At 39.1% G+C, this 25,034-nt stretch overlaps 2 protein-coding genes across 2 annotated transcripts; one reads left to right on the forward strand and one right to left on the reverse strand.

Annotated features, from left to right (window-relative positions):
* Positions 1–595: 595 nt before the first annotated feature.
* Positions 596–13,561, reverse strand: slc38a5b (solute carrier family 38 member 5b). Its single transcript, XM_088408295.1, has 16 exons — positions 13,393–13,561; positions 8,352–8,457; positions 8,192–8,261; positions 6,606–6,721; positions 5,017–5,090; positions 4,851–4,943; positions 4,655–4,736; positions 4,310–4,392; positions 4,102–4,160; positions 3,777–3,893; positions 3,550–3,629; positions 3,371–3,471; positions 3,172–3,296; positions 2,291–2,435; positions 1,365–1,468; positions 596–1,292 (listed from the first exon to the last, which is right to left on the reverse strand). The coding sequence occupies exons 2-16, from the start codon at positions 8,405–8,407 to the stop codon at positions 1,188–1,190; spliced, it is 1,410 nt and encodes a 469-aa protein (XP_088264421.1). The 5' UTR covers positions 8,408–8,457; positions 13,393–13,561; the 3' UTR covers positions 596–1,187.
* Positions 13,562–16,974: 3,413 nt separating this feature from the next.
* LOC148427640 (solute carrier family 2, facilitated glucose transporter member 1-like) lies at positions 16,975–24,992 on the forward strand. Its single transcript, XM_088407114.1, has 10 exons — positions 16,975–17,166; positions 18,681–18,773; positions 21,289–21,449; positions 21,563–21,803; positions 22,709–22,871; positions 23,208–23,395; positions 23,612–23,716; positions 23,790–23,891; positions 24,009–24,212; positions 24,557–24,992. The coding sequence occupies exons 1-10, from the start codon at positions 17,149–17,151 to the stop codon at positions 24,761–24,763; spliced, it is 1,482 nt and encodes a 493-aa protein (XP_088263240.1). The 5' UTR covers positions 16,975–17,148; the 3' UTR covers positions 24,764–24,992.
* The last annotated feature ends 42 nt before the right edge of the window (positions 24,993–25,034 follow it).

The following is a 25,034-nucleotide window of genomic DNA, read 5'->3' on the forward strand; positions in this document are numbered from 1 at the left end:
CAACTTTCAATGTAATAGTTTCATTTTGAACACAGCCCCTTTCTGAGTTACATGACAGCATGCGCATTTTTAAAACCTCATGCTCTCAATTGTCAACCATTTTTTTCCCCATCTCTAAAGCTTATGGGTCATGTGAACAGCTTGAAATGAATTGGAAACTGTGCAACTTGGTTCTATTATTTGCAATAGAAAAAGTGGGGTTTCAACAGGCTTATGTAGACATTGGATGACTATATAGACAGTTAACTTTATGTGTAGGCCTTTGGAATGTGGGAGGAAGCCAGAGTCCACAATGAAAACCCACACAAGCACAGCGAGAACATGCAAAATCCACACAGGAATGTCTGAACAGTGAAGCAGATGTGCTAAGCTACTGTACCACCACAAAAAGAAGTAAACCCGAGAAATATTATGTTAGTTTAAATGGTTCAATCCACACACACATCTCTCACACACATATGGTAGAATGATCACATTATGTGACCAAAAATAATCAGCTGGACCGCAATAGCTGCTCACAATTGTGTTACGTAACGTACGCAAGATGACAGAGGGGTCTCTGAGAAAAAAATAATAATAATAAATTAGCGCAGAATTCTCGTTTTGACAATATTTATTGAACTATATATAATTACCACAATTAATTTACAAAAACCAAAGTAATCGGTTACCTTATACCAAATTAATTGGTTCACAGCATAGCCATGCAACATCACACTGTCTTTTTGACTTGAGGTTAACATTTCTTTTGCAGTTTGTGAAGTACTGCTCTGCAGTATTACAAGGTACAACGCACATCAAATGTCCTCAGTGCCTCCCCACCCCTGCCCCAGAGTATTTGGTCTTATTCTATGTCATTATTCTGCTCCGTTTTATAAAGCGACAATTAAACAAATGTTTTCCATGCAAACAATTTTCTTCTCAGCATTAGCCACCCACAATTTAGAGACATTTAGTGACGATGGACAGTTGCAAATAGGGTGGCTTCCATGGTCAACGTAAGTGAGCTGACACTACCAGCAGATGTGTCTTACAGGGCACACTTTGCTGTTGTCGACAGCACGGAGGAACATCGTGTCCTCTTGTAATTAGGGAGCCCTGCGAGCTCACGGTCAAAACCATCCAGCAGAAAGTCGAGGACTGTTTGAAGAAGTGAGGATGCGGTTTCTGTAGGGCTTGGACGCACGCTAATGCCCGCCCAGACTTCGTTTTTCCCCGCTCGTCCAATCGAGTCCGATGAACGTGAGGCTCATGGTCATGAAGATAAATCCGAGTGCTGTGAAACACGCGGCCTGAAAACCAAAACAAATAGAAGAGACGTCAGGATGGGACAGTTTTTTTTAAAGGCCTAAACAGAAACGTACTTGAATTTTTGGTCTGGAGTTTAAGGGCTCTTGTTCCGTGGGGATAATGCGGATGTAGAACAGTCCGGGAAGGATGAAGATCAGGCTGGGAGCAGTAGTTGCCCCTAGGTAGGGAAAAGGGACTCTCATCAATTCACAACAAATCATTTCAATGTATACAGTACCAGTCAAAAGTTTGGAAACACCTTGAAATTCAGCTCAAACATATTAAGAGCTAAAAAATTCCAACTATTTAGGGTTAATCTTGACAATGCACAGCTGTTTTTTTTTTTTTTTTTTTTTTTTCCCCCCCAAAACTTTGTTTTCTTTCGGGAGCAGAAGGAAGACGTGAAAATGGATGAGCATGTGAGGGTTGTCGGTCTGACGATTGATACATGTAACTTTTAAAAACGATGACAACTTTGATAACGGCAGAGTGAATTGCATTATTTTGTAGAAGGCTCTTGCTTATCACAGAAGCAAATCAACTTTAGCCTACCACGTAAAGCTAATGACAGCAACAAAAATGCTAATGTAGCAATCCCCTCAAAAGCTCTTTGCCAAACAACTAAGCTCATGAACACTCTCCATTTAAGAAAGTCTGTTGTAGGCAGAATGGACAATATCTTTTTAAACATGATTTTTAATCATTTTGTAAATGACAAAAGACAAAAAGCACCATTCTTCCTGGTAGTTTAAACCAAAAGCTGCAGCCAGCGCTTGGACCGAGTCTCAAATACTCAAGATGGTAGGTACAACTGCAAATGTTAAAGAAAAGAAATGACTGAAGCCACAACAGATTTCATCTCTTGACAGCACTAATTTATAAAATTTGGGGATGGAAGTGTTGCTGATAATATTTGTTGAGATTTTGACAAAAACACAATGGTACATAGTTTCTGAATGACTATTCCAGCTATCACAAGTGTGTTTGTGGAATACGACACCTGTTATGCCAAAGATGTCTCGTATGTTGGGCACGAGGATGACCAGCAAGTTGACAACAGACAGCAGGCACAGGGCAATGACGATGTGGCGCACCCAGTGAAACGCCTTCCCCGGGAACAGAAGCTGCTGCAGGGCACGACGGATCTGATGGAAAGGCACACGCGGTACTTTACAATGTGCAATCAAGACTACTTCATTATTTACATTCTTTATTCCAGCACGGCTTTCTTCTGATTAATGAGAACCCAACTGAGTGTACTCATACTCGGTAAGAATGATGACAGCAATCCAGCGTTTATTTGCAAGGAAACGTTTCTTTTACGCCCAACCGTGAGGTGGTAGAACCTTCAGGTAATTTATCTCAACATATCAACGAAAGGTAGAACATTTGTCTGTGGTGTTTTACATTGCCTGGTCACCCGGGGTATAACAACAGCCAATGTGAATCAGACAGTCCTGTTTTGATTTAAAGATGCGAGTGCATCGAATTGAAACAAATTGCTATGTTCTACCCCAATATATTGAGTTGAGTTTAGCGGAGCGCTATAGCTTAAAACCAAATGGCAAACAATACTGGCGAGTTCATTCAAATTGATGTAAAATGACAAGAAAAGAGCCACACTATATCGAATCACAATCCGACTAAGTCAAACCAAATCTGATTGTTCTCCTCTCAAAATAAATCATCCTTGAATCGTTTTGAACCACACCTGTCATAAACTCCATTGAATTGTCTTTAGTGGAGAGAAACGCACTCCTATCTGTAACTCATCTACTGCATTGTTTCATTTGAATGGGTAAGACATATTGAAAATACTTGCAAATTAAAGGCAGGCATGCTGCTTTGTGTCAATTAACAATGCGCATGGCATGTCCTTACAGGAAAAAGCACCACAGGGACTGTGAGAGTGACAGCGACCAGGACAGCTAATCGCACGCAGAGGATGAGGGTGTCCAGGGGGTCCACCTTACTGTAGGTATGGAGCAGTTCTGCTTCTGTATTTTCTGCACAAAAACCCAAATTCAATAATTGGAATGATGAAATCTTTGGCCAAAATTTAAAGAGGCACGGCGCTCACCGTAAAAGGTTAGATAGCCAAATGTGGCAGTCAGGAAGTACATAATGAACATGCCAAGGATGGAAACATTGCCGACATTCTGCATTCTTCTCTTGGTTGGGCTTGTTGGAATGATACGAAGAAACTACTGATGATGTCCAACAATGGCAGAAAAACAATTCCTTGGTTATTTGCCTTACTTTCTTAGTTCTGTGTAGATGGGAAGAACTTCAGGGTGACACACAAAGGCAAATGCCAGAATTGGGATAGCATATGCCGTCTGCAAACAAAGTGAGAAATCATCTGTCTGGCCCTTTCTCACATGCCATTCAACACTTGAACATAGGTAAAGCAGCACTTTATGCTCTCGCGGAAAGATGATAACAAGTGACATGTTGAAATGTAAATTCATTCAATCTGTGCTAACCTCTTGGTTGACGGTGAAGAATGTGGTGGCGCACATATCCCCCGAGGACTCTGTGCTGACAGAGTGGTTACCAAACACCTCCAGAGGACACACAATGTGAAATCTCTTGTAGATGACCTTTTGTGACAGAAAAACGAGGTAAAAAAACCATCTTCATTCATGTATAGACTGTAGCTTGAGATATCTCACTATTGATAGTCAGTCCACCTTACTTTACCTTAGATTTGCCTATATCCAATATACATTTCTTTGGTGTTGTTGCTTAAGCCCTCATGTGAAACCGTCCTTAACAATATTTATATAATATAATGTTCCATACACTTACCGCAGAGAGGAAGAACACCATGCAGGAGAGGGAGAAGCCACTTGTATAACCCAAATACCCTTGAAAGGCATAAGACAAATTGAGTCAGGAACACTGAATATGATGGTAAATCACCAACAATTTTGCGACGTTTCCTACATGTCTCTTTAAAGGTTGTACATTTACAAATATATGGACTATTTAAGTGAAGAAAAAAAATGAGAATCACCAAGGTGCTTCATGAGGGCCAAAGGAAGGATGATACAGACAGTGACTATGATGATGAGGTAATTCCCATTCATGAACCAATCACTAGAAGAGGAATAGAGAAACACCTTTAAACAATTCTACCTCTATCGTTTTGTCACCGGTTTGATAGGCCCATTATGTTTGATATTTCATGGATTTGGTCCAAAAAAAAAAATCACTAACAAAATGCATAAGCCTATGATCCACAACTACAGTAGGCCTATTGTAACCGATCATATGAAATAGAAAACAGCAACACTCCAATTAGAGCAGGGACTTGCCAACTCAAATATTGTCCAAGTTATGTACGCACATGACTACTTACTCTGACCCGGATGTTTGGCCGAGAAAAGCCTGAATGACCAGTGGTAACTCGGACTTCACAATGAACAAGTAACTGGACATTGCTGCACAAAAGAAAAGAAATATGTGTTAGCATTTCCTTGATTGTCAAAGCATAGGTGTCAAGGCATTTTCATTATGTACAGTAGATTTACATCCCATTCATATTGACAAATGACCTCCAATGTTATGTAGCGTTATGACGACAGCTGCTATGATCTTTCCTGGGTGTCCAAATGCTCTCATGCCCAGGTGCTCATAGGCACGGATACCTGAGGGGAAAATGCATTCATTCAAAGTAGGGGGAAGTCTTGAACAAAGTCCTAAATGTTTTGGAAGCCTTACCCACAAATCCAGCACTGCGTAGCAACAGATGGATGGAGTAAGAGGACAGGCACGCAATACATATCAACAGGACCCTGTCGTACACGCAGGGGCAATAGAAATGTGTTTAAAGAGGGCATAGAGGTGAAAACCAAGCTTAGTTGAAAATTCAACATATCTCATTCATTCACCATGACATAAAAAAAACTACAGTATTTTTCATGACTGTCAAATGTTTGTGTGTCTCAATGATTCTAGGAGCTATTTTGCTGTCTTCGACTTAATGGCCCTGGCAGGGTCACGCATGGTAAACAGGCCCTAGGTGAGGGACCAGACAAAGCACGGCTCCCAGGTGGTGATAGACAAAATTGGAGAGTCGTTTCCCTTGCCCAGACGCGGGGTCACCAGGGCCCCCATCTGGAGCCGACCCTGGGGGAGGGGCTCGTTGGCGAACACCTGGTGGCCGGACCTGCACCCATGGGGCCTGGCGGGGCAAAGGCAACATGGGTCCCCCTTCCCTTTCTCCTTTTGGTGTTTTGTTATTGGATTACCATGCTAGTCATGGATTGTCCAACAAACACCATACTCAAACATAGTTGTGTCCATATGTGCACTTGGCACCAGTACACATTAGGCCGCAGTTCACTGATCAAATTTGTGGTCGGATTTGTGGCTGCATATCTTAGACATTCAGGTGAAGAGAAGGGCAAAGCTGTAAAATGATCACCACCTGGTGGTGTGTTGGCTCCGATGCTGGGGGAGAATTCTGGTCAGACCTGGCGGACACAAATGTTTTGTGAGGGTCTGCGGGGAACGTTGAGCAGAATTTTGACCTGTGGGACTCAGGAGGCTGATGACAGGTACCGACTGGCCAAACGGAGCGCAGCTTTGGCGGTCACTGAGGCAAAAACTCAGGTGTTAGCAGAGTTCAGCGAGAAGCTCTGTCATCCGGGAGGGGCTCAGTGTCGAGGCACTGCTCCTCTGCATTGAAAGGTGGCTATGGCATCTGGTTAAGATCTGGTTAAGATCCCTCCCTGTCATGTGTTCCGGGCATTTCCTACTGCGAGGAGGCCCCGGAGAGACTATATTTCTAAACTGGTCTGGGAAAATCTGGGGATCCTCCTGGAGGAGCAGGACAAAGTGGCCAGGGAAAGGGAAGTCTGAGCTTGCCTGCTGAAGCTGCTGCCTCCGCAACCTGAGCCTGGATGAGCACTAGAGAATGGATGGATGGTTGGACAAAGGAATAATCTACAGTTGTTTCTAATGGCACTGTTGGAAACCACACACTAATTTGCTATTTGTGATGAACTCATTCAGTGGCAGCCATTTTCTGACCCTCTTATACCCTAGTACCATAAAACAAACTTACTAAATAAATAAATAAATACCATGGGTTGAATGACTAGACTCTTGAAAGCTATGTAAAAATATATGTGTTTGAGAATGAATGGGTTAAAAAAGCTGTTTTTAGCCAAACACCTGAGACTTTTGAACGACAAACTAGGGGCCTCAGAGTGCCGTGCCCCAACAGGACGAGGAAGTCAGACAGACAAGCAACAGGCAAGTCACTCCAAAAAGGGTACTCTAAGCATTATGACACAAGCACTCACAGGAAAAGGATGATGCCTGTGTTGGACATGGCGTATGAGAGACCCAGAATTCCGCTACCCATGATGGCATTACTCAGGTTAAAGATGGACATTCCCAATGAGGTTTTCCCTTCGAACTGAAAGAAAATTGTTGAAATGTTCAACACCAAAGTAAAGAAAAAACAACAACAATAAAGTTTTCACATTCCCAAGCATCGGTAGTAGTAATACTCAAGGATTAGCTAATATATAGAGTCTTCTCGTTACTTCTCGCTTCATCTTTCGTGGCCTTGGTGCTTCAGGTTTTTTTTCTTTTTTCCACAAATTTTTTTTATATATTACGGAGCGACGCACTATGAAATTTTGTGCATGCCAAACAGACGAGTTGACTATAATTGCACATGCCACGGGCACTTTTCTGATGTCGACCTAGAGTAAAGCCCATAGCTGACCAAACTTGATATCATGGAAGCAGAGTTTACACTCGAAATTCCAATTTATGACAACAGCGCTCTGTTTTATACTCATTGTACTCCTCGCTCCATTTTCTCACTTGCGTGGGAGATGGAAACTGCTTGATGGAGGCACAGTAACCAGCTTGGACAAGACTTGCCAGACATTCAGTCAATCAGCTCGTGGGCACTCAGACAAGACATGTGAATGGCTCCCGGGGCAACATCGACCAATGAGGGCAGGAGAGGATTACAACTCCTAGGCAGGAGCAGATTACAACTCCTGCCCTCTTTGGTCAATGTTGCACCAGGAGCCAATCCTGTGTCTTGTAGGAGTGCCTGTGAGCTGAATGAATGACTGTCAAGTCAGTCTTGTACAAGATGGTGACTGTATGCACCGTCAGCAGCAGTGTCCACCTTAACCGCAAGTAAGATGCACGGTGGGAAGAATACCGTGAAGACAAACCAGAACATTGGGAAGATGTTACATGTAATAAATTGAAACTTTGACTGTGAACTCTGCTTGCCTGTTATCATGTTTGGTCAGCTACAGGTTCCACTCTAGGCCGACGTCCAAGGCCCGTTTCTCCGAGGGCAACTTCAGCCCTCCGTGTTCCCCAGCTACGGCCAAGGAATGGAAATGGGATGAAATAACAGTACAGTATAAGGTTTAATGATTAAAGATTTAAATAAATATGTGTATCACAGTAATCTTTGTTTCAAATATGGACAGTATAAATACTTTTGACATTTTAAAAAGTCTGATGGGATTTCACTTTTCGGAGGGGGCGTGTTCAGTTCCCATTAAGCATAAAAAAATGAGGGAACACTGTATTCATACATAAAAGAAAATTTCCCAAATGAAATGAATTGAAACAGCCTAAATGAAAAAAAAAAACACTATTTAACACACAGTTTAAACAGCTGTAATGTGACACCAATGCTATTTGTAAGCCAATCTATGACTTTTTTCAGTGTTCGTTATAATTACCTGAAACAGACTGAATTTGCTAAACTATTCCATTTTATTTTTTGAATTAAAAAAAATGCATTTAAGGAAAACATAACTTTGTTGAAGGAACTGGTACGTCTGACTTATGACCCAAATTGATGTACGTGAATGATGGAAAAAAATTCTCTTTCTGCCATGCTCACATCAGTAAACTGGGGGGTCTTCGTGGGTCCGTTCTTGTGCTCTAGAAATAGCTGATCCTCTTGTGGGACTCTGGAAGTGGAAAATTGTACTGTACTTTATATGTAAACAATAGAAAGGTGCTGCAGTAAGTCTAACTAAAAGGAAGCAAATGAAGCATACTCTTCATCCATTGGTACAGCGGCCCCATGACCGTTTGACAGTTTCTCCATTTCCATGTTTGGATGGTACAACCTCAGCTAAAAGGGTTTAAAATGAAAGGTGAAATCTGGAATATAAACAGGAAAAAACAATGGAAATGATAAATTTTAATACAGTACATTTATTCAAAACACACACGATGGATGTACAGTGAGCTGGGTGTGATCATGAATTCTACTCTTACATCGGAGATGTTTGAAGGAAATGGGTTAGTTTTTTTAATCATTCATTTGAGATCAAAATGTAACTATTGTACAGTAGCTTCATATTAATGCTACTGGTTTACTAAATATTCAGAGGTTATAGCAAACAAGTCAAAATTTTTATTGACAATAATAGGTTATATGCAGCCCCACTAGTCATCTAAACATGCTATTCTCTTGCATTTGTAGTGTTTTTCAAATTCATCTCATTATATGGTTGTTTTGCCACATGCTGTCAAATTAAAATGGCATCACAGTTGCTCAGGTAACGATCAATCATGGCATCAATCAATAGATAGATCGATCGATCGATCGATAGATAGATAGATAGATAGATAGATCGATAGATCGATAGATAGATAGATAGATAGATAGATAGATAGATAGATAGATAGATAGATAGATAGATAGATAGATAGATAGATAGATAGATTTTCTTTTTTTTTCACAAAATTCCAACTTTTTTTAGTTTCATAACATGACCTTGGAAGTTAAGATGAGTGTAAAACCGAATCTCAGAAAAAACAAACAATCTACAAGATTGGAAGCAAATTACAAAAAAATAACAGCCGCTATCTATCTATTTATTTATTTATTTATTTATTTATTTATTTATTTATTTTTATTTTTATTTGTTTTTGCTTAAATTTCCAAGGTTAAATAGATACATATACATGATGAAATCTTACCTTTGGCACATTGGAAATTCACTCTCTTATGGAATATGATTTTTTTTTTTTGGTGGCTGTTAATCTAATCAGGAACGGAAACAACTGAAATCTTGCCTCTCACCCTGTATCTACGACGCCCCCTTCATGATGTCATTCTAAAGCCGACCACCATGACAAAACAACAACAAAAACATTAATGTTGTAGAGCTCAGTAATGGTAGTCTGAGGCAGAGTGAATGAAGAAGCCAACAACAGCTGTTTTACTGACATTGAAATGAAATGGAGTAGCCAACAAAGCAAAAGACATGTCAAGAGAGCATACACAGGAACATTCTATCCTCCTATTAGATCAGTCCCCATGGTTAACCATTAGTCATAACAACAGTTCCGCCCAGGGGTGATTATTTACTACAAGTGTTGATTGTCCGCCTGTGTGCTCTCATACAAACATTTTTTGCACATGGGCACTTTGCACAGTAAAACTTTGAAGCTAAAAAGAATGAAACACCACTTTTTACTTTGCCAATTGATCTTTTTTACTTTGACAATTTGATGCAAAAGCTATCCTCCCGAACCCCTGAATAAAACAAAAGTAATAGCTTGTATGTCTACTCAGATAAGGTGGGTGCGTGTTTACTCTTACACAGGCGGTACGAGGGTCTAATTATAGCCATTGTTTCTCTTGCAAGCCATTTTTATTTGCTTGGGCTGGCCGGTGCGGGGATTGCATAATAAGCAAGGGACTATTACAAATGCAACAATAAAGGAAAATAATAATTTGAGGATGTTTAGGGCGAGAAATTAACATTGTACCATGGTTGGAATCATCAGAAAATTTAATTTCCATGATACGGGTCCTTTAATAATAAAATTAACAAAACAACACAGAGTTGGTGCGTCATAAAAACTAACACAAGCAGCAGAGAAGCTGTAAATGATGGTCTGGCCTGTGTCATCACTGTCAAAGTACACAAGTGAGCTTGTCCAGCCAAAACAAACCTTTCTTCTCGTACCATATGTCTATTTGGTTTTCTGATGTTAGCAAGAGTAAAAGTCATCTTCAGGTCCTCCAATTGATCACAACAGTCGTTGTAGCCTTTTAGAGATGGTGCGAGACCAGAGTGGGCGGGGCTATATGAGCCACTTAGGTTCACTGAGCACTTACGTTATCCGGACTCCTGTCGCATTCATGTTAATGTTTTTCCCCTAAAAATTGGTTTGTTAACATTTTATTTCAATTTTATACATTGTGTGTATTCATTTATTAAATCGTCAACAGTCATTTGTTTCAAAAAAATAATTTTTAACGTTTTAAAAAAGTAAAATAAAGCATGAGTTATTGTTTGTCAAAAACAAACCAATTGGATTAGGGTCCATCTATCTATCTATCTATCTATCTATCTATCTATCTATATATAAATATACTGTATATATATATATATATATATATATATATACTGTATATATATATATATATATATATATATATATATATATATATATATATATATATATATATATATATATATATATATATATATATGTGTGTGTGTGTGTGTGTGTGTGTGTGTGTATACCAAACATTTGCCCACCCCGGTCTAGACTGTACAGTCCCTTATTCCACCATAAGTAAGCGCATGGTACAGTTGCCATCGCAGACAAAAAAACAACAAAAACTGTTCGAGTGTAAATAAACTTGTGGCCAAGCTAAAAGTACACAGTGTACACTTAAATCCATCAATGTGCATTTCAGGTCACTACATCATTCACAAAAGTAACTGCTACATTTGCTCAGATAATTCAAATTTGTGAGGTGTTTCTGGAGTCAACAGTAATGTTAGATTTACTTGTGTTGCCTTGCATTTTTACATCACTTTCAATGTATTTCTTATATTAGACTCGAATCCCACATATCCTGACAACAAGCATTCCAGTTGGTTTCAGAGTGGTAATTTCAGTTTGAGTAATGTTAAAAAAAAAAAAAAATTGTCAAATAGTTATCACACCTATGGCAGTGTCTCTTACTTTGCTGATTGTGTTCTTGCCGGTTGTTTTGCTTTTATAAATTATGTAAGAAAAGAAGAATTAGACAGTTTTTTTTTTTGCGCAATTATTTGAGCAAGATGGCTGTGTGCCAGCGGCAAGACGAGGTCAAACGTTTGGCTGCAATAGTGATATCTGCACTTTGAGGGCTTCTCTAATGACAGAGATTCTGATAAAAGCTGAGTGACCTCCCTGTTCAAACACAGCCGCTTTCGCAGGCAGTGACACAAGTCGTCACGTGGCTCTGTCTAATACAGTACTTCCCCCCACACAAATAGACATCATAAATGTCTATAGTGTCAAGCGCAAATGTATTCTAAATAAAACCTGTAATGTAAAACATGTCGTATCTTTCCATTCTGCTATATAGAGATTTTATAAGTCGCATATAGTAACAAGGCTCAGAGTGTCATATTGCCCAAATTGCATTGCATTGACTTAAATTCTCGTGTCTATTTAGTAACGTTGTACAGTAGTCGTTATCGTTTGATGCGAGGACAGCTTCACTTTGATACAGTATGTACAGTATGTTTTGAATGCAATATGATATGTGAATATATAGTCAACATTTGACCTTTACTTGGCCATCATAAAAATCAATCATCTCATCCAACGAGCTCTGCATATCAATGAGAAAAAGTCACATTTTGTTATGTAAGCTGTTTTAACTTTCTGTTTTCTCAACAAAATGTGCTTTCAGGAAAAATCTTCAACTATATTATGTAAGTACGAACAATAATCTCATTAGTAGCCATTACATTCTTTTCACCTATAGTCCATACGTGTCCATGATTAGGAAACATCTCCTACAATAGAAAATTCTAACAGCTTCCTTTTCCCCTTCTTTCTCCCAGGCCGAGGATCACACCGAATGGTTTCCTGCTGTGCGGAGGCAGTCCTGATGGCTGATTCACTGTGCCACCACCTTTGAATACATCCTAACCCATTTTTAGTTAGGATTCCAAGGCAACATTACCAAAAAAACATTACTGTCTCCAGTAGCGCTTATTGACATAAACCCAATAAAATGTCAAACTAAACTTCCAAAATTAATGAGTTCAAATACACTTACTGTATCCATAATCATTTGTTTGTATTCTTTGTATTTGTATTTATTTGTGTTTTTTTTTATTTAAATTTGTATTTAAATCAGAGTAATCACACTACACGCTCTGGTTAACCTTACTCAATCTAAGTATTTTAAGTGGCAACACAGCTGGGAGCAGGAACAAAATGCGCAGAATGCTCTTGTTATGATATATAACAGCACAAACCACACTCTGCTTCTATTTTCTTTTCACATGATTTATGCACTGACATTCTTATGTCACTTCTGAACTACACTGCCACTGCTTGTGAAAACTAACGTATAAGGAACTCAGTGCCTCTCTGTTTTTGTAAAATCTAACTTACTAAAAAAACCTACATTATATAGACAATCAATGATCCTCCTGTTGTGCAGTATTTTAATGTGGAAATATGTTTTTACCTCAGCCGAGCATAAATGTTCAAGGGCACAAAGACTTGTTTGGATTCACTTTGTTTGTTTGTTTGTCAATTTTAAGTCCCCCTGAAACGTTGGTGGAGCACTTGAGTGGCACTTGAGCTGGTCAACAACCCAATTTTGTTTAGGTGCAAAATGAATACATGAAAGGAGATATCGCATGTAATGCAAAAAAAAAAAAAAAGGACAGAAAAATCGCACAAAAATGGCATCACATAAATTAAAGGGAAGTCCCGCAAAGATTATATGGCAACTGAAGCGACTACAGTAGTGCAGCTTATTTACCATATCTTCATTTTTTAGATTAATACAGTTTTTACCCAACTCCCCATATTTTCTTGCATTTCTCACAGCTCATTTAAAAAAAAAAAAAAAAAAAACACCAACACACGAACAGTAGCAAGAATGTCCCTCTTAGCTGGAAAAAACGTGAATAACACAAAAATGTTGCCCAAGTTGAAGAGAGTACCCCTTCAACAAAGCACTCTTTTTTGGGGGGGGAGAACAGAGCTTCTCAAGAAGTCAAACCACGTGGCAGCAGTCGGTCTAGCTCAGGGACCAAAGTGTTGGTGGGGACTTACCTCCTCACTTGAGTCCGGCTGACCCTCACAAACCGTTGTTTGCGCCGCAAAGTCCTGCCAACGCAACGGGGTACAGGCGTAACACGGGTGTGTTTTGGAGCCCTGGATGGAAGCGCACTGTCGCTCTGGGGAAGGTTGGGAAGAGAGGAACAAATATGGGAACAGAGAGTGAGAAGGGGGGCTGAAAATGATGGGATCAAGTTTCTGGTGAGGTCACACGTGTGGGCACTCCTCTTCCTTTCCCTACAACAGACAACATATTAAATGTGGCTTTGTTAGTGGAATGATTAGTGGGGAATTGCCACAATTACCTACTCTTGTTCACGTTCTCAAACTTGTTTTCTTTGTTCAGGAAGCTCTTTGGTTCAGTGATGTGTTAGTAATAGAAGGTATTAAGCGCACTATTACATAAGACTTTGGCGTGGACCACCAGCCGGATCGTATATAAAGCCAAGCAAAAAAAGCTATTTGGGCATTGCATCAACGTGGAAATGTAAATAAATGAAGACGTGATCCCACAAGTGCGTGAGGCAACCTGAATCCATGTCCTTTAAAACAACAGATGGTAAAGTTTAAGAGCACTCTCATGGTTTCCACTTATCGTAGGTCTTCATGTTTTTATGTGCATTCAGAAAGCGCCACTGTGGTAATTTAGTGTGGCGCTTAAAGAAACAATTTGGACTGGTTCTCGTGGGATGTTTCAATGCGTGTGAGGGTTCTAGATGTCTTAAAACACAGACATCAGCAGAGGATAGGAGTAAAACATGATAAATATTGATGTGCTATATTTCAACCTTTACTTTGAAACACTAATTTAAAGGAAGTTTGGTCATTTCAGCTACACTATAGAACGCATTGTACACGTGGAACATCTGAAGTCGTATATCCCCGAGATCTGGGCTAAAAAGGGTTCTTGAAAACTATACGGCACCTCTTAAATCCAACTTCCGCATAACGTTGTGCAAGTCTTCTGTACAGGGAATGGCAAAAGAGAAAGCAGCCTCAACGAAGGGTTATATAAGACATGGCCCATCCACCAAAAGTTGTGATCCTAATTCAAAACTGAAAATCAGTTCTTCAAGTTAAGGTGATTTTTATTAAAATTGAGACTTGTACAATGAGATGTAGATGCTTGCTTATTATTTTCCCCAGAGCTACAGTATGCACTAGCAGCTACTGCATAGCATGAGAGTCAGATCTGGGTACATAGAGTCAGATCTGGGTACACATTTTACAATAATCTATTTTTAGTAAGGATCCACCGAATTTTCAAGCGCCAAAAACTAAAAATGCATTTTTTTGCAAGCTGATTACGTTTGAAAACGGGTGTTGTGATGACACAAAAACCAGAAAGCATCTGCCTGACTTTCACATGGACATAGAGGAGATGGAGGATGGTGTCGCATGCTGGTCAAATACTGTAAAGCATTTCAGCAGGTCGAGTAAAGAGGGCTAAGATTTCATTTGTTTCCTGGGACTAAGGGCAAAAAATAAATATATCAAAGAACGCGAACAACGTCAGACACCACCACCGTTATCACCAAGTCCAACTTCAAAATAAACAACCTTAAATAATACAAGAATGAAAATGCAATAAGCTTAGTAGACTTTTATTTCGATGGTGGCCTTTGAAAATGCTATTGGAATGGCTAGCTAGCATACTGGTGACATGTTTTTTTTTTGGTTTTTTTTATCCTGTGTCATCACAGAAATGATCAGAACATCAACACACTACCATTAAAAAAAAGAAAAATAAATGTAAAAAAAAAATAGCAATCAAATAAAAAAAATACAAATGTGACGAAACGGCTGATTAATAACACATTCATGGTTTGAGACAGCACAAGTCCCCAGTGTTAGCTGCTAATGTGTATGCCGTGCTTGTTGTGCTTTCAAATGCATTTGGATGTTTCAAACTCAGACAGAAAAAAAAAGTCAGTCAATGCATTAAACATTAATAACTGCAAATAACTTATCTGTGGGAGCTGCGGCAGGTGTAACCAGCCCCAGTATTTACGATCACGTGTCACACGCATGCTGCCCATGCAGTGGGCAGCTGTTTTCAGTGAAAATACAAAGATGAATCTAATGGCAGTGCTGACCAGTTTAAAACAAAAAAAAAAAAACTGCAGAAAGAGGAGACTAAGTTAGAGTCTTGCAGTAATTCCCCTCCGAGCTAAATAAGAGTACATAGCTGAAGTGCTCTCATACACCCTACTAAAGTGGCCAATGGGGGCAAATGCGCTGCAACTGTCACAATGCTACAAACACAGGAATGGGCCGAACCAAAAAAAAAACCTAAAAAAGGAAAGAATGAAAAAAAAAGCACATAGAATAAAACTGCAAAAAAATGCAATTAAAAAAACTCAATGGAAGCAAACTTATTCTTAAAACAAAGGCAAAAAAACAACACTGCGATTAAGAGAGCTGTAAAAAATAATGCAAACACATTAAAAGAGATTTGAAATACTGTATCTCACGCTTGCTCACTCAATCTCTCACTCTCCCTCGTGCACTCTCTCACCCTCTCAGTTGAATCATTTTTGCAGGGGTTTTTTTTTTTTTTGCATTTTTTTGCTTGCAGCTCTTTTAATCTTGTTTTTGTTTTTTTGCCAATATTTTGTTGTAAGTTTGCTCCCATTTCATTTTTATTGATTGTATCTTCTTTAGGAGCCGTTTTAACATTGTTGAAATGCTTCCACTTAATTTTGATCAAGTGTGTCCTTTTTGCTGCATATTTTAGAATGTGTTTGCATTTTTTTGCTTAGAGGGTTTTTTTTTCAGTTTTTGTTTGTGTGACTCCTTCCTGTGTTTGTAGCGTTCAGCCACTTGCACTTCAACCTGCTGAGCCTGGAAGGGGGCTCCTCTCACCTGTGGTCCCTTCCCAAGGTTTCTGATTTTCCCCAATTTGGGGTTTTTGAGTTTTTCCCTCCCCTTCTGGGAGCTTTGAGCATGGGATGCTGTTGTGTACCGACAATGAAAAGATGTCTCTGTACGACGTATTTTCTGCAAAGGAAGTCTCCATATGACCTATTTTCACCCATGAAGCCCTTTGAGACTTTGGTGATTCAGGGCTATACAAATAAAATTTGATTTGATTTGACTTGCAAAAGTATGATGAAATGGTTAAAATAAGGCCTTTGCAAACATCTGCTTTTACTTTGTAAAACAATGATTAATGTTTTTCTGACATTACAGCCCAAACCAACAACCAAATCATAGAGAAGAATTTATATTTAAGAAAAAAGTCAGTTTTTAATAAAGCAGTGGAAATCAAGACGTTTAAAAAAAAATCAATTCACCCGATTAATCAACAAAATAATCTACAGATTAATCAATTACTTTAATAGCTGCCAGTTGGAGCCCTAATTCAAAGCATCTACATACACACACTATCTTCTTATTGTGTTTGTGTGAACTCTAAGATTTGTGGAAGAATATCCTGAACAAATTGGCTCTATTGTTTCTCATTGTGACTGTGATGTGACCATGGGTTACCTTGTTTTTCCCTCTCAGCCAATCAACACGGTGATCTAGCCAGATCCACTTAGGGCTGATGTCATTAAGCTGCTCAGTGCAGTGCGGCACATGGAATGCTGAGATGCGCTGCAAAAACATTTGCTCGTGTCTTTGTAGAGCTGCGTCTACTCAAGTAGAACAACATGACCATGTGGTTTTTAAAAAGTTAATTATAGTTCCCTAACGGATTACTAGAAATTAATTTTTCTATTTAATTCAAGTGTGCAAAAAGTCAACATGGACTGCATTGGAGAGGTAACATTTCCTATGTGTGTAAGAAGTGAAAGTAGAAATGATAGAAAGATATTTCTGATGGAAAACAATTGAGCAATTTTTGGTCAAACTAATTAATATGCACTCACCTAATGAGAGTCTTTTTAAAAGAAAAGGCTGGAGAATATAATAGCACTTTCAAAGGTATCATTTTTATTGCTATTGATTACTGTTATTTGTTTCCATTGTTGTTGACTGTCGAGTCACTAATAAGATTGTTGAGTAGTACTGTATTGCAGTTCCCGCCAAGTGTCAAGATTACACAGGTCAGCCAGTACTGTAGCGGTCTCCAATTTACATTTGATTTTCTCTAGTCCTTCAAGGATTAGTTCTCACTATCAATTCATAAATGTGTTGGTTTTTCTGTCAAAAGAAAGTTGAGTTCCTCAAATCACGATATATGGATTGTCTGCCCGTGTGGCCATTTTGTAGCCACGATTTGCAGTCAACAGCATGAGTCGACCCTGTAAATGTTACTTTAGAATGGTTTGTCGACAAGCAGGCACATTTTTTGTCATCAAATATATTTATTATTCCGCTTGAGTAGATTTTTGAAGGGACTCCTTGTATTTTAGCCTACACACATAAAAGATGGGGGCATTTTTTCAGTTGTTATCGAAGAATAACTTTGTGTTTTTCGCTTCACAACTTTATCAGAGCTATGTTGTTTTGAAAAAAAAAATATTCAACGTAACATAAAAGTGGTCAACTATTTTGTATGCAGAGAGGATTTTGTTGTGTTGTGTTTTTGGCTTCACAACTTTATCGGAGCCATGTTGTTTTGAAAAAATTCTTCAATGTAACATGAAAGCGGTCAACTATTTTGTATGCAAAGAAGTTTTTGTTGTGTCGGGTTACCGAAGCTAAATTGTGTAAAACCTACCTAACATTTAACTTCTCACATTACTTTTGTAATTATATTCAAAAGTCTTTTTTCTTCTTACAAGTATATAAAAGGAGAAAGTGATGCCAAACGCTTTATAAAACGGATGGATAGATGGACAAAAAAAGATGCACAAAGAGCACTTAGTCTATGTGGTGACCAGGTTGCTCATAGTAATAGTACTCTATTGTAAAAAGCTTATCTACTTAAATTAAATGCAGTCGGACTAGACAGTGATCCTTGTAACTTAACTGTAACTGTAACTGTAACAAGTGGCCAGGAATTTAGTTTCTTTTAAAATAGAGTACACACCCACTAGCCACAGCATTCATTCAAAAAATGAAAATAATAGATGCAGTTATTATTGTTTATGACTGTAGGCAATGTTCATTTGTATGCTACTGCAGGGGTGAGTATCGATGGGGGAGGGGTGTACCCTGGGGGGAATTGCTTCTAACTAACACTAATGCATGTTTTGTTTTGTTTTTTTTAGTTCTCATCAATTTATCTATCCAATCTATTAAGTGATTCTCGACACCATCCACTAATGAATATGGATTTTTTTTTTTTTTTTGGAGAAATATATTTTTTGACCTTGTGTGTCATATAACAGGTGACACCCCAGCTGATGCTAGCTGTAGGCGCAGCTGTGATTGGCTCTCTCCAGTTCGGCTACAATACTGGTGTCATCAATGCTCCTCAAAATGTGAGTATCACAGCTGTGTGAAATGCAGAGGTGGTAACTTAGCACAACCTAACTCAAAAATAGGAAAAGGATTTACATGGAAATATTTTGTTCTTCTGTCTTATGCTCGTAGACATATCATTAAAAATCCTCTCACTCCTCCTTTTTGCAATGTAAGTTTTGAGATGCACGCAGGTTGACGCTTGTGCTTTGCGTGCTATTGTGAGTCGCTGAAAAGGTTTAACTGAAATTTGAAGTGACATGGAGCAGGTTAATTGGATTATACAGTGCTATGTTGGCATCTTAAAGGATTACAGCGGGTTGAAAGTTTTCCTCATCGTGGTACGGTGGGGAGTAGTTTGCACATCTGCCTCAGTTTTGACACTGGTATCCAGGCTTCATGTGTAAACCTCTCTCCATGCTTGAGTTGGTGTAAAAATTGGTCTCAAAGAAGTATGTTGAAGTGATAGGATAGCGGCTCTCTAGGACCAGAGTTGCCTAAACCTGGCTAAACCTAATTTATGGTTTTATAAAAAAAAATTCTAAGCAAGCAATTGCCCCAATATTTTTTGCTATTAGCAGTAGGGCTCTGACAGGACAGTAGCCAGAAATCTTTCAGTGACGCAGACAAGGAGACACAGCATCTCACTCAGGGGTAGATCTGTGTGTGTCCAAGTTATTCTTTATCATGCCATCCATTTTTAATCATCTTTCAACGCTGACAAAATATTTCCTGTTATCTATATGCAAACATGCATGGTATGAAAGATTCTATTCTACAAACTGAAAAAAGTATGTTTCTAGCTTCTTTAGTAATGACAATTTGAAAATTTTAATTTCTTTAGTAATGATTGTTTGAAAATGTCTCAACAATTTGAGAGGCATTGAGCTTTTTTGTACGGTGGCCCTGAAGTGCAAATGAAAAAATAAAAAACAAATACCGAATCAAATAAAAAGAAAACACTAAACAAATAAGAAAAGCGTATTTTAAAAGACGAAACAAAAAAAAAAAAAAGAAAAACGTAATTTAAAAGATGATACGGAAAAAAATAGCAATAACCTTACAAAAATCGAAACACACTCGAAGTTTTGAGAAATGCACGCAACATTTCAAAAATGTTGAACTGTTTGTATTTTTGGACAAAAAAAAAAACGAGAGAAAATGGGCTTTTGTTAAAAGCTGTGCTGTCTGCAAAATAATGATTATAAATTATAAATAATGTTTTTGTTTTAGAGGTATCTGAATGATCTTAACCGTCCTCCAAAGAAACATGACCAAAAATAATGAAATGTGTTTTTGATGGGAAAAAGAAAGTTTGCATATGGCCTCACCATTTGCCCTACGAGGAGACATGCTTTCTACCTGATTATGGGTTGATTCCATCGCGTGCGTTTTTGCTCTTCCCCCGCCCAACTGCTCGGCTCCAGTTTTTCTTCTTCTTGGCCGGCTTTGGTCCGGCTTTCTTACCCCGTGTGAGCAACACTGCCATCAAATGATCACAGTTAATCACTGCAGTGCTCAATTGACGTAAAAAGGGTGCTAGTCAAGGGTGTCAGTACAGTATATACAGTATAGCTATATGTATGAGTATGTGAATATGTATTAATTAAAAAAAAATCTCGTCAGAAAACCGGATTCTCGTCATTGACACTCAACAAAGTACAGTATTTTAAAAAGACGAGAATTCTCATCCATGGCATTGAAAGAGTTCGTGTAGAGCAGGAAACAGAGCACCAGCATGAGTCACAAATCTGTTGAATCATCTCCCGATGATCAATCAAGTCCAATGTGTATAATATCAAGATTCCAGTTCTCAAGATGGTTATTGCCAAACAAGACGTCAACAGGTGCATGTGTATTGAGAATATGTGTGGGCCTACGGGCTGACATATTTAAGTCATAGCGACAGGTGAGCTATTTACACATGATTATGTAATTACAGCGCCACTGAACTGTGACCGTCAGCATTCACAGAGGTGTATGAAGCTGCCAGGATGGCAGTCGGTACTGAAAAATATTTTGGAACATTGCCAAAAATCCAAGAACGTGTGCATTGCATCTTTCAGTAGGGGTGAAGTTCTCCTTGAAGTTGAGGAATTCAAATGTCTCTTGGTGAGGGATGTCCAATTCTGGTCATTGGGGCCACTATCCCGATGTTTCAGATGTTTCCATCTCCAACACACCTGATTTTATATCACCAGGATCATATTTGTCTTGTTTTGATTTTTGTTTTGTTTTGTTTTCTGTTCTACTCCGAGTAATTTCAGGCTGAAAGAATGGAGTGAAGCTGTCCATGCACCCTAGTATGTTTTGAATGGCATGGGAGTCACATATTATACAGAAACTCGATGGTGAAAAGTCAATATGTAAATAAGAAAATCAAGCAAGTCAGCTTATTACTATGTACAGTTCTTCATTTCCATGTACAGTGTGCCAATTACATTTTGAGTAGTCATTTTTTTTGGTGGACCTGACAGTAAGTTAAGGTAACACAACCCCAGCTTACTTTTTCTCTTTTTGTTTGTTGTGATTCAGATTATTGAACATTTCTACAATGAGACGTGGACCAGCAGGTTTTCCCAGCCCATCTCTCAGAGTGCACTAACAGCACTGTGGTCCCTCTCAGTAGCCATCTTCTCCGTGGGAGGAATGTTCGGTTCCTTCTCGGTTGGCCTCTTTGTGAACCGCTTTGGCAGGTTGGAGTCCTGCACCTGTTGATATTGAGCCAATTAAAAATGGATGAGATTGAAATATAAAAACGAATGAGATTGAAATATATATATATGTATTTTGTCTGTTTTTTGTGAAGGAGGAATTCCATGCTTATGGCCAACACGCTTGCCGTTATCGCTGCTTTGATGATGGTCTTCTCCAAGCTGGCTGCCTCATGGGAACTCCTCATCGTTGGCCGCTTCACAGTGGGCCTGTATTCCGGCTTGTCCACTGGCTTTGTGCCCATGTACGTGGAGGAAATCTCCCCTACGTCTCTCCGCGGCGCAATGGGCACGCTGCATCAACTGGGTGTTGTCATCGGCATCCTCTTGGCACAGGTAAATTCCTTCATCCTCAACTACAGCGTTCTCCCCGACAAGCACAGTCACCAAAGCACTTCTCTGCTGTTTATTGAACTTGGGCAAACTGTAAACACGCACTCATATGCCTTAACCTGATGGTGGCATAAGATGAGCAGATTTCATCAGCATGTCAAGTAGACAATCTAATGAACTGAAACTAAAATATTAGTTGTTGTTTTTTTAATGTGGTGGCTTTGCAACATAAAAAAGGTAAAAAATGAATAATAAAACGAACAAAAACTAAACAACCAACAGAATTCGAAAAAATAGACACGGGAAAAAAAACTAACAAACTTGTTCTAATGTCTAAATAAAACAAACTGAATTTAATTCATTCAGTGCCAGCCCAGTAGAAATGGATCTTGACATATGTTGTTATCAATGGCAATGAATGACTAAGAAAAAATAAAAGTAAAAAAAAAAAATAAAAACAAATTCAGGGGTTAAACTCAGACAGTAAAAAAAGATTCAGACTTCTTAGCTATGGAGCCATGGATCAAAAGTGCCAAAAGTTAAAATATTTTAAACAATTGAATAAAATCATTATTTAATTAAATGTGTCATGAATTAAATAAACGTTGAATTAATTATGTCATTAAATGATTTCATTGGCTCTGTTGATTGCTTCCATTGATTATAAACTGCAACTGCTTTCCACCGCCACCAAGAAGCAGAGCAGTATGTCCAGTTAAGTGAACAAACTCCCTAGGTTCAATTCAACTCAGTAAGCATTACTGGGGATGCCATTGTTCGTGCTGCCTTTCTGAACCAAATTACTTGACTTTCACCAGCAAAAAAAAAACCCAGAACAAAACACAAAACTTACCGTAAATTATTCACAGCAATTGCAGATGTAAAAATGTCTCTCCCATGTTGTGCAGATTTTGGGGATCGAATCCATCATGGGGAACGATTCCCTCTGGCCACTCTTGTTAGGGTTTACTCTGCTGCCAGCCATTGTGCAATCTCTCCTGCTGCCCCTCTGCCCAGAAAGCCCAAGATACCTCCTCATCAACTGCAATGAGGAGAGTAAAGCCAACAATGGTGAGACAATCTCAAAGTATTTAACCAAATGTGGGTCTTGCGATATTTATTAGGAGTATGGCACATGAGATCAAAAGTGATGACATTTTGAAACAAGTAAGAAAAAAATAAAACATGTATTTAGTAATGGTCCATTTCTGTCTACTAAAAAAAAAAAAAAAAATCTATTAAGGTGTTTAAAAGCTAGCTGTGTATTTTTTTTAATAGGCTCTGTTTCGATAAAGCTGCCTTGCCTATAGGAAACGAATGGATTGCTATACTTCCACATACAGTATATTTGAAAATGAATACGAATGTCTTCATCTTACAATTCATACTTTCCAACTTGCTTTGCAGTATTGGTGAAGCTGCGTGGCACCGATGATGTGAGCCAGGACATGATGGAAATGAAAGAAGAGAGCAGGCAGATGATGGCGGAGAAAAAAGTGACCATATTGGAGCTCTTGCGCTCTCCCGTCTATCGCCAGCCCATCCTTGTTGCTGTGATGCTGCAGCTCTCGCAGCAGCTGTCTGGGATCAACGCTGTAAGTCTGTCAGCAACGCTTATGTTTTTGTCACCAACATGTGATCACTGTACAGGAAAAAAAACAAAACGAAACATCCGGAGAAAACGAAACAAAATGAAAGCTTTCCACATATCCTAAGGAGTCACCAAAACACAATTTAACAAGTTGCTTTACGCTCCAATTAAAATGACCATACATTTGCATCCCAAACTCTGATCTTTGTTTCATATTCAGGTGTTCTACTATTCGACCGGGATCTTTGCACGAGCAGGTGTGTCCCAGCCTGTCTACGCAACCATCGGAGCTGGAGTAGTCAACACATTTTTCACAGTGGTTTCTGTAAGTCACAAAATGAACAGTTTGGAAACTGTCGTTAAGTTCAGAATGCGGGTGACGCTCTACGTTTGTGCAGTTGTTTGTGGTGGAGCGTGTGGGCAGAAGGCCACTTCACCTGACTGGTCTAATGGGGATGGCAATTTCTGCAGTTGCTCTCACGCTTGCTATGGCCTTGTTAGTAAGTGCTTGAGTTACTACCATAAGTGGATGTTTCTGTTGCAGTGACTGCTCTTACGTTGTCCTCTGCTATTTTCCTGTTTGTCATATGGAATTCGAATGTCTTTGTGCCCCACAGGACCAATACAGTTGGATGTCCTATGTGAGCATTGTGGCCATCCTTAGCTTTGTAGCCTTTTTTGAAATTGGCCCCGGCCCCATCCCATGGTTCATTGTGGCAGAGCTCTTCAGTCAGGGGCCCCGGCCCGCTGCCATAGCAGTTGCCGGCTTCTCCAACTGGTCTGCCAATTTTGCAATTGGCATGAGCTTTCCGTATGTTGAGGTAAGCTTTGCTAAATGTATCACTCTCAATAATGTATCACCCGAATTCCTAAATCATCTCGGATCAGATATCCTTCAAAATCAATATGGATCTTTCTCTGATATAAAGTAATCAGACACGTGTGCAGTTTATGAGTATTTTGTAGAACTATTTGAGCTTCTGTACAGCCAAGACTTAATGTAATTACTTTAATTCCAATTGCATCTGCTCCCCCTTACCTTCTCTCTGGAATTAAGTGACATGGCGTCAATACTTGTGGTCCACTTTTGATTTAAACAAAAAACTGTTGATTTTCCCATTTTCCATGCTGTGCTGCACTATACAACAATTGTGTCGTCCTACAGCAACTCTGTGGCCCCTATGTCTTCATCATTTTCACCGTTTTCCTGCTGGGCTTCTTCGTCTTCACCTACTTCAAGGTGCCTGAAACCAAGGGACGTACCTTTGATGAAATTTCCGCAGGCTTTCGACAATCACCTGGTCGCGGTGCTGATAAATACTCAGCCTCTGAAGAGTTCAACACACTCAGGGGGGAGGATCCTGACCTTTGAAACCTGTGCTCAACTTTCATTCATCGGGGTACTTTTTTTTTTCTAATTCCACTTCTTCTGTTTTGTTAGGGCCAACTTCATACTTAAGTACATTCACAGATTGTCAAACTGGGTAGATTGCCACTCTGTTTTGTTTGGTGCTAAAAAAAAAAAAAGAAGAAAAACGGGCCGCTGTTTCAGTAATCACACAATTGTCCCATGAAAATAAACATCCATGCCATGAAACGTGGTTCTTGGTTCGTGGTTTTGATGTCAGCAGTAATCACGTTTC

Source organism: Hippichthys cyanospilos, chromosome 2 (assembly GCF_059441005.1).
Source record: "Hippichthys cyanospilos isolate Australia breed blue-spotted pipefish chromosome 2, RoL_Hcya_1.0, whole genome shotgun sequence".
NCBI classification, from domain to species: Eukaryota; Metazoa; Chordata; class Actinopteri; order Syngnathiformes; family Syngnathidae; genus Hippichthys; species Hippichthys cyanospilos.